Source organism: Chrysochloris asiatica, unplaced genomic scaffold, assembly GCF_000296735.1.
Source record: "Chrysochloris asiatica unplaced genomic scaffold, ChrAsi1.0 scaffold00013, whole genome shotgun sequence".
In the NCBI taxonomy this organism is placed as follows: Eukaryota; Metazoa; Chordata; class Mammalia; order Afrosoricida; family Chrysochloridae; genus Chrysochloris; species Chrysochloris asiatica.
This window is the reverse complement of record NW_006408531.1, coordinates 4,952,410-4,963,012: the sequence shown is the minus strand read 5'-3', so window position 1 is coordinate 4,963,012 and position 10,603 is coordinate 4,952,410. Positions and strand designations below refer to the sequence as shown.

At 37.9% G+C, this 10,603-nt stretch overlaps 1 protein-coding gene across 1 annotated transcript in view; it reads left to right on the top strand.

Moving 5' to 3' along the window:
- GPR126 (G protein-coupled receptor 126) overlaps positions 1-10,603 on the top strand; it is a 190,214-nt gene that overhangs the window by 85,681 nt on the left and 93,930 nt on the right. The window contains exons 2-3 of the mRNA XM_006834705.1: positions 1,089-1,430; positions 3,497-4,120. Coding sequence (XP_006834768.1) covers positions 1,089-1,430; positions 3,497-4,120 — 966 coding nt within the window. The remainder of the gene's footprint in view (positions 1-1,088; positions 1,431-3,496; positions 4,121-10,603) is intronic.

Sequence of the window (10,603 nt, the reverse complement as noted above, 5' to 3'; positions counted from 1 at the left end):
CTCATACTTCGGACATACTGTCAGGAGGGACTAGTCTCTGAAGAAGGATATACATTTGGTAAGGTGGAGGGTCAGAGAAAAAGAGCAAGACCCCCAGTGAGATGGATTGGCAAAGTGGCAGCATCAATGGGCTCAAGTGTGGCAGCAATTGTGAGGTTTGCTCAGGACCGGGCATTGTTTTGTTCTGTTGTACATAGGGTCGCTATGAGTTGGTACCAACTCAATGGCATCTAGCAACAACAACACAAAAGAATAAATCAGGTAATCACACAAGTTTATAATTATCAATGATGATAGACATGGGATAAGCAAAAGTACTCTTCACACTGGAAATATTCCACACATGCAAAATGGTGCTAATCATTTGAATTTTAGGAAATTATAACCTGCTAGAATATAACCTGTTTATTGCTTTGCATTGTAGCATTCTATTTAAATATTTATTGTTCAAGAATTTCTCTTCCACTCTACCTGTGGTTTGAAATAATTGAGTTTTACCTCTTGAGTGTGTACCTCCCTTCTGTGCTCCTGTCTGATAATTCTCTAGCATCAGGATTATTACCCCACACCTATAAACCTTTGTAAAATCCATTGTTGACCCCTGAAACCTCCTGTTCTCCCTGAACATGTACATAGAGTGTGTTGATCCATGTGCATTTTACTAGTGAGAGTTACCATGGCTTTCATCAGATTCTCAGAGCATATAACCACTTTGATGTTTTGCCATTGAGTCTGTTCTGACTCATTGGGTTTTCGAGGAGCGGCTGGTGAGCTTGACCCGCTGACCTTGTGGTTCATACTAACCTTACAGTCCAGAACATTAACCCACAGCACCACACCCGAACTTTCTTCCCCCAAGTTTAAGAATCATTGCTCTAAAATTTTGTACTTTTCGTTTACATTTTAGTTCCTCTTCTAGTGTATCTCATTTTCCTTGAGATGGTTTTATTTTTCTTTTGATTTTCTTTATTATATTTTGTTATTTTAAAATGTTTACTGTTTGATGATTCCCCTGTGTGTGGTATGCTTGGTTTATTGTACAAATCTGATCCCAGCCTTTCTCTGTCTCTCTTTTGTCTGGCCAACAGCGTGGGGATGTGCCAACTGCAGAATTGACCTGTCCAACCCATCTGGGACCTTTACTTCTCCGTGCTATCCTAATGACTACCCTAACAGCCAGGCTTGCATGTGGACCCTGCGGGCCCCCACCGGCTACATCATTCAGATAATGTTTAATGACTTCGACATCGAAGAAGCTCCCAATTGCATTTATGACTCATTATCCCTTGATAATGGAGAGAGCCAGACTAAATTTTGTGGAGCAACTGCCAAAGGCCTATCATTTAACTCAAGTGCGAATGAGATGCATGTGTCCTTTTCAAGTGACTTTAGCATCCAGAAGAAAGGTTTCAATGCCAGCTACACCAGAGGTATGTAAACCAAAGGCATCGCCAACCTTCTGCTTTCATTTAACATGTTCTACAATAAACACAAGAAACAGAAGACCGAGTTTTGCTCTTTTATGTGAATGTGAATGATTATGATTGTGATTTAAGGGCAAGAATCTGTTAATATTTTTGGAGTATTGTCATTAGCAATATAAAGTTACCAGATCCAAATCTGGTTATAGTAGAATTGAATTCTTTTGTATTGTTTATGTGCAGAACATTTAAAGGCTACAAGGGATACACAGTAGATATTCCACTGATAATAATTAAAATCTGTAATTCTAACATCTATCCAGTGATAATTTGAAACATTCCATTTATTTTGGACTTTTAAGATGTTGCCCTTTTAAAGCACTCTGCTAGGGGACAAATATAGAAAACTAGCCTGTAACTTAAAATAAAAAGGGCTATTAATAACTTAAGCTAATAATGAAACCCAAAGAAATTCCCCTGAAAATGGCTAATGAAAGGCAATAGAGCATATTAATATAAAATACAATTTTCTGATTCTGCACACAATAGCATTAAGACAACTTACTCTTTCCCAAACTTACCTTTAAGGAACATTTTTTCAAGAATTAAGACTATAAGATTTGATTTAGTTAGACATTTTTTAGAACTCCTGAGCTTCCTCAATAGCTGCCATGTACAGAAAGGGAAAGCACAACTGAAGGGCACACCTCTCAAAAATGACTGGTCACTAGCAGTGCAAGTTGTGTGTTTTTGCATGTGGTCGTATTGACTGTTTGTGATGGACTTAGGCACTGTTTGGTTAACTGAAGCATACTGTAATTTTTAAATGATTCTTTAAATTGTTAAGTATTGTCCAAAGTTTAGAAATAAAAATAGAAACAAGTTAGAATTCACAATACGTCCCCCTCCCATTCATGATTGCTAATAAAATGTTATGGACATCATTCCTTCCAGAACTTCCAGATTTTTGATGCATAAAGAATACTGGATTTATGTCCTATAAACATCCTTTTGAATATAGTTATATAAAACTTCTGTTGTTAAAAAATAGAATACATGATTCTATTAAATTCCATCATGATTTTTTTTTTTTAACTAGAAATTTTAATTGAAACCGTGTTTTTAATCATAAAGTGACTCCTGGTTCATATGTTGTTGTTGTTGTTATGTGCCATGGAGTCGGTTCCGACTCATAGCGACCCTGAACAGGGTTTCTGAGGCAGTAAATCTTTATGGGAGCAGAAAGCCTCATCTTTCCCCCGCAGAACAGCTGGTAGTTTCGAACTGCTGACCTTGTGGCTCGCAGTCCGATTCGTAACCACTACGCTACCAGAGCTCCTTTCTGGTTCATATAGACAGTTTAACAAAAAAAAAAAAAGATGAAGTTATATAGGTCAGTGTGTTCTAAGGGAATGTGCATGGACTTGGAAACCAGGCAAAATAATTTGGAATCCTAGGTCTTCTGCTCAATAATAATGTCATTAAACTTCCTGAATGACTGTTCTCTCTTTTATTAAATGAATACACCCCACCCTATACCTACCCCCCCAAAAAAAAAAAACACACTGCCATTCGGTCGATTCTGACTCTTAGTGACCCTGTACAGGGTTCTTGAGACTGTACATCTTTTTTTTTTCTTTGAGACTGTACATCTTTATGGGAACAGACAGCCCCATTTTTCTCTGTTGGAGGAGCTAATGGGTTTGAGCTGCCAACCTTGCAGTTAGCAACCCCATGCTTATCCCACAGTGCCACCAGAGCTCTGAAAGAAGAGAATAACTTCATATGCAGATGTGTTGTGATAGGCTGTATGAGATAATGCTTATGGAAACATTCAACCAATATCAATAAATGATACTTACTCTTCTCATTATTATTATTATTGGTCTTATACTATCGGTAATGGGTTGATGATAAAGAGGGTGGACAGAAGAATAGAGGGCAGTGATAGGGCAAAGGATGAGTTAAACATTACTTAATAGAGTAGTGGAGCTACCTGATATATCAGACTTTTAATCTCATTAAACCATGTTCTAGAATTAACGATCTCTCTGTGCTTTGATGTTTTATCATAGTTGCTGTGTCCTTAAGGAATCAAAAGGTCATTTTGCCTCAGACACTAGATACGTATCAGGTATCAGTTGCAAAAAGTGTCTCCATTCCAGAGCTCAGCGCTTTCTCACTCTGCTTTGAAGCCACCAAAATTGGCACTGAAGACGATGACTGGACAGCTTTCTCCTACTCAGATGCCTCCTTCACACAATTACTCAGTTTTGGAAAGGCGCAGAATGACTACTTCCTAACTATTTCTGGCTCAAAATGTTTCCTGAATAGTGTGCTACCTGTCAAGGAAAATGAAGACATTTTCACAGAGAACTTTGAGCAGCTCTGCATTGTTTGGAATAATTCCCTGGGCTTTGTTGGTGTCAATTTCAAAAGAAACTATGAAATGGTTCCGTGTGATTCTACCATTAGCAAAGTTATTCCTGGGAATGGGAAATTGTTCTTGGGATCCAATCAAAATGAAATTCCCTCTCTAAAAGGGGACATTTATAACTTTCGACTTTGGAATTTTACTATGAATTCCAAAATTCTCTCCAATCTCAGCTGTAATGTGAAAGGAAATGTGATTGACTGGCAAAATGATTTCTGGAATATCCCAAACCTAGCTCTGAAGGCAGAAAACAACCTGAGCTGTGGTAAGTCTGTGGCATAGTTACTTTCTGCTTTTAACATTGTTTTATGAATATATATGCCAACAAGCAATTTTACTGGCACACACACACACAGTTGTTATTAATGAGCTTTTAATTTTAAAATGTGATCTGCTTACCCATTCGTCACCTACATGTGATTACAAGTCCTGCTTACTCCATCAACTGCCTTTCTTTTGATTTGGAAACGAACATTTGTCTGTTTCTTTCAAATACTCCTTATGGTTGCGCTTTGATAAACTTTTGAAAATGACTCAGTGTATTTAGGGAAATAATTCTGTGTAACAAAAATTACATTAAAATAGACCTCTACCAAATATTTTCTGTGTACATAGTTAATTCTGGAAATTCTTACTGGATTATGTTGTTGTTAAGTGCTGTGGAGTCAGTTCTGATTTGTAGTGACCTGGTATAGGGTTTCCAAGGAGTGGCTGGTAGGTTTAAGCCACTGACCTTATGGTTAGCCGCCCAGTGCTTATCCTACAGTGCCACACCAAGACTCCTATTTTACTATTGTTGTTCCTAAGTGTCTTCATTGTTGTTGCTGTTAGATGCCATCGAGTTGGTACCGACTCATAGTGACCCTATGCACAACAGAACGAAACTCTGTCTGGTCCTGGGCCAACCTCATAATAGTTGCCACGCTTCAGCTCATTGATGCTGCCACTTTGCCAATCCATCTTGTTGGGGGTCTTCCTCTTTTTCTCTGAGCCTCCACCTTACCAAACATGATATCCTTCTCCAGTGACTGGTCCCTCCTGACAATATGTCTGAAGTATGAGAGATGGCCGAGCACTCTGGCTGCACTTCTTCCAACACAGATATGTTTGTTCTTTTGGCATCCCATGGCACTTTCAAAATACTCTTCCAACCCCATAGCTCAAATGCATCAATTCTTCTACGGTCTTCCATATTCACTGTCCAGCTTTCTCATGCATATGTCATCTTAGCGATCCTATAAGGGGTTTTTGAGGACTGGCTGGTGAGTTTGATCCTCCAACCTTGCAGTTCAAATGACCTTATGGTCCATGCTTATCCAACAGCACCACGTCAGGACTATAAGATTGATTAAAATGTTAAAAGTAGCAATTCCATATTTTCATATGACCATGATTTTCATGTAACCAGATCTAAGCTATATGTACTCCTTAGGCACAGGAATAACTTTTGGTGAAAGAGGGAAGAAGAGACCTCATATTCAACAATAATGTGCATTTGACTTTGGGGGGAATTATCAGAAGTTCACTCTCAACGTAAGAACTGAGGCCATCTCCTCATCTTCCTGAGCCCGTGCCCATCTTTTCTGATTAGGAAACTCCTGTCACCTACCTGTCCACGTGGGTTGCCCACCTCTTTGCATGGTCAACTGGAGATGTTGAGCAAGCTACATGTGGTTGCATTTGGGAGTTACTTCCTTGTGAGCTGCTGGAGAGTGGGTAGGCCAGGACCTTGCTCCAGAAGCAGACTGGAGCTAATGATGTTTCCTAATGATGTTTCCTAACATCCTCTTTCCCATCTTAGATTAGATAGCTAGCTGTTGCCTTCGAAGGAGCTTTATAGCTCACCATAGCCTTTACCACTGCCACTTTCTGATGACGTTGGTGCTGTAGAATAAGTACTGGACTGCTAACCATAAAGTTGGTGGTTCAAATTCCCCAGTGGCTACTCAGAAACCCTATACAGGGTTGCTATGAGTCAGAACTGACTCGATGACACTTACCACCACCACCACCACCAAAGCCCCTGTAGATAATTATCTTTGGGAGTCCCAATCTATGGCATGCACTTTCCCTCGTATAGACAGGAAATGGAAGCATAGAAAAAAATAAATGACTTCTCAATGACTGAAGCAGTTGGTGGGCTAAGGTGCTTGTTTCCTTGTCAAGTGTTTATATCTAGGAGTCCTTTCTTTTAAACACTGTTTTTAAGACATTTTCCCCAAACTTTAAGATTACCAGAACTCATTAAATACATGCTCGTTTTGATGCCAATCAACGGAGAAGCACAACTTTACAAAGTCAGTGTATTTGAGTTCATTTATTTATTTATTTATTTACTGTGGCAAAATATACTATTTAATTTTTATTGTGGTATCTTGACAATTCAAGATGACACTGAGCACCCAATTCCAAATATTCCAATATCTGGAGTATGTTTCAGGCGTACTAATGGGGAGATTTCCTGCTGCTTAATCATCAGCTTTGGGTGTTGAAGAACCCAAGTCACTTATTAACTGACAGGAAATACCTTTAACAGAGATTATAGATTGGCCTGTTACCTAAGCAGAACTTCAATAAATGAAAAAGGATAGAAAAAAGTGTGCTTTGTTATATTTTAACCTTTCTTTTTCTCTGAGACATTATTTCTTGCTGTTTAGGGTAATATTAATTTCCAATAAAGTAATGATCAATACTGGTGTGGAACTGTAGGATAAGCACTGAACTGCTAACTGCAAGGTTGATGGTTCAAACCCACCAGCCTCACCCTGGAAACCCTATACAGGGTCACTGTAAATTGGAACCAACTAGATAACACTTAACAACAACAATAAAATGATCAATACAGTAACTAGTGGGAAAATAGAATATCATTCTTAACATTCCATTGGACTGACAATGTGGTTAAACATTAGTTTGTTTTTCAGGGTCAACTTGTTATTGAAAATCGATAACTTTTTCAAGGGCTAATTGGTAAATAATTTTTCATATGAAAATAAGATAGTGGAACAGAACTGATAACACTTAATATTAAAATGTCCTGTAATTTGTTTCAAATATTAACTATCTTAGCCTTATTGTTGTTATTGTTAAATTCTAATGCATAGTGTTTCTGAGGCTTTAAATCTTTTCGGGAGCAGAAGTGTTTTATCTTTCTCCCAAGGAGTGGCTAGTGTGCTTGAACCGCCAACCTTGTGGTTCACAGTTCTGTACTTATCACATGGAGTCATTGCGCTCCCCATCCTAGCCTTATAAGCTATGTTTATTAGTAACAAATGTTAAAAATATAGCATTTTCATAGTTGGATTTTTTTTCAGCAGTTGGAAACAAACAGTGGTTCAGCAGGAGAAAGATGAGGTTTTCTGCTCCCATAAAGACTTACAGCCTTGGAAACCCTATACAGGGTCACTATGAGTCGGAACAGACTCCACAGCACATAACCACCACCATACTTTCCTAAGCCTATTTGATGAATATATTTAATTAAGAAAATTTCAGCAGGTTTAAAAAAAAATGTTAACATGTTTACTCTTTTATTTTCAGACCTTTTAAAAAAGAAATGTTATATTTAGCAGTCGTTCCTTTTCATTTTATAGCAATATTAATTTTCTTAGGACCATTTTATTGAACATTTAGTTTTGTGACCTCCTTGGGCAGACAATTTCCTTTTAATTATAGGTGTAAGTATTTGCCTGTGTTATGATTCAAGTTTAGATACTGGCTAAGGTCCATCAATTTTTACAGAGAACAGACAGTGCCTCTGTATCATTTTTATTTATTTTGCTGATGACTGCTCTTTCCTGAGGAGTGGTACAGTATAACTCAATGAATAGTTCAAGTTCAAACAAGTCACATTTATTTAACAAGCGTGTATTAAGTACTTCTATTTAATAGCCACTGTGGCATAGAGATAAGGCACAGTTCATATGTACCCAGCTTTGTTATTCTTTTCTAAAAAATTTTGGCATTTTACTGATTTTTGTTTTTATCTCTAGAATTTTATAGCTAGTTAGTAAGGTTCCTCAACTTTTGGATTCCTCCCTTTCATTCGTTTTTGTTATTACAGTCTGTCCTTCCATACTGTAAATTTTGATTGAGGAGTCTTGGTATGACTGTGTGGGTTCATGTGCTGGACTGCAAGATGGGTTTGAACCATGAGGTCAGCAGTTCAAGCTTAGCAGCCGTTCCTCAAAAACCCTATACAGGATCGCTATGGGTCGTAACCAACTTGACAGCACTTAACAACAACAACAATGGACTCCCAAATTATTGGGCATATTACTTTTAGATTACTAAATCATTTTTTAAATAATATAATAAAGTACTTCATTCTTTGAAGATGTCCAAACTCCTTATGAAAATAAATCACTTCCAGAAATAACTTTTTAAATCGACTACCCCAGGAATGTTGAGGATGAAAAGTGACTTCTCTATATGCAGAAAATTCAGTTGTGTACACAAAGATAGTTTTTGTACACTTTTTACATTTTGTGCACTTGTATACTTAATTTAAGGAGCTCTGGTAGTGTAGTGGTTACAAATCGGGCTGCGAACCTTAAGGTCAGCAGTTCAAAACTGCCAGGTGTTCCGCAGGAGAAGGATGAGGCTTTCTGCTCCCGTAAAGATTTACAGCCTCGGAAACCCTGTACAGGGTCACTATGAGTTGGAACCGACTCCATGGCATGTAACAACAACAATCACAAATACGTAATTTGGTGTGGTTTTAATGTCAGATTACATTTAGCTATATAATTCCTTCTAATTAAATCTGCTGCTTGTACTTAACACCATTTTCACAAAGCATTTACATTTATATTATTATATTGGAGTCCTGATGTGGCATTATAAGATAAGCAGCGCACCGCTAACCACAAGGCTGGTGGTTCAAAATCACCAGCTGCTCCTTGGAAGTGCTATACTTGGTTGCTGTGAGTTGGGAGCAACTCAATGGCACTTAACAATGTCAATATTGCTATAATGGATCATAATGAAATAGTGTTTATTGGTAATATATAAAGCAATGTCAAGTAGAAATTCACAGGAAGAACTAGATTCTTGAACAACTGATAAAGTATTGTGAAGCATCTCTTAGAATTTTTCATGACAACTATGCCATATGTAAAGTTAAGATTGTTACCATACCATGAAACTGAGCAAATCTTTAAGAAAATTGTTAAATATCCTACTCCAAGTCATAAATATTCTGATTGTCTTTCTTTATTTTTACCTCTAAGCTTTTTGAGAGACTACACTGGAAATATCATTATCCTAAAAACTTCTTTCCCACAGCATGCTCTCTTATCTCCCTTTGTCTTCCAGAGAGATTGTATCAGAGCCAGACAGGGCCTAGGGAGCCTCTGACTGCTAACCCTGTAATGTGAGAAGCTCAGAAACACCATCCTGTTGTCTCCTTTGTTAGATGAAACAGTGGCTGAGATTTCATTAGTCACTTTGAGTTGTAAAGGCTTTTTCGTTTTCAGAAGAGTGCATATGTTAAGTATGAGGGAAAAAGGCATTCAGGATAAAATTCTACCTCAGTTCTTTCTGAGACTAGCTCTGTAGCTTCAACTTTTGCTTTCTTAAGAGCTCTTTCCCCATAGTGTACTTGGTAAAGACTTCGTTCTTTAAAAATCCCCATCTAGCTAACCTTCTGGAGCCGTTGTGTGGTGCTTTTGGATAAGCACCGGACTGCTAATCACAAGGTTGGCAGTTCAAACCCACCAGCTGCTCCTTGGAAACCCTATACAATGTCACTGAGTCAGCACCGATTTGATGGCACTTAACAACAACCACAACAAGGTACCTCTCTATCTCTCTGCTTCTTTCATAGCCAAGCTTCGTCTTCTTCCATTCATTCCTTAGACTTTGACAGTCTATATTTCTTCACTCCCATGCTACTCAAACTGATCTCTCTACAGCTACTACCAGAAATCCAATGACACAGTTAAAGAAGGTCTTCTCAGGCTTTGTTTCTATTTATTTTTATTTTTTTTATTTCAGTCTTTGTTTCTTGACCCTTCCAATAGAGTTGCTATCGCCATGTCTTCCATGCAACTTTTTCACTGGAATTCTGTAATACCACTTCTATAATACCACTTTTATCTTCTCAAGTCCTTAGCTCTTTTTTTTTTTTTTACGTTTTTATTGAGAATTGAGTGATAGTTTACATAGGAGAACGTGGATTTTTTACTCATTATTTCATTGCAATGATTATAATCTCCTCCATGCATCATCATTTGGAAGCAATATTTGCTTCCATTCCCTCTGTTTTGTTTGTTTGTTTTGTTTTTGGGGAGAGGGTGGAGATATACACAAAAACACTCAGGAATATATAATAAGTTAAACAACCAAAGGGTTCATTCTGTAAGCCTACCCCCTGGCCACCAGCATTCAGTCTTTCTCTTTCCATGAGTCTAGAGTCCTCAGCTGCTCTGAGTCTCCATGCCCTCATCTCTTCCCCCATCTCTGGTGTCACTGCTTCTCTGGATAAGGTCCCACATTCCACTTGTGCTCTTCTTCCTTGATGATCCTTGGGTTCTTTTTTCCTGGACTCTAAGATTAACTATTCCCCTCTTTTTGTTACAAAATTTCTGCCTTTTTACAGTTGTGACTGTCATAATTAGTCATGGTAACAATTACTATTGAATCATAAAAATCTTATCCCTTTCCCTTTTAACCAGACCCGTCTAAACAAGATGAAAACTATTCAGTGGAGACTCTACCTTTCCCACCATACTCTTAAACTAAACTC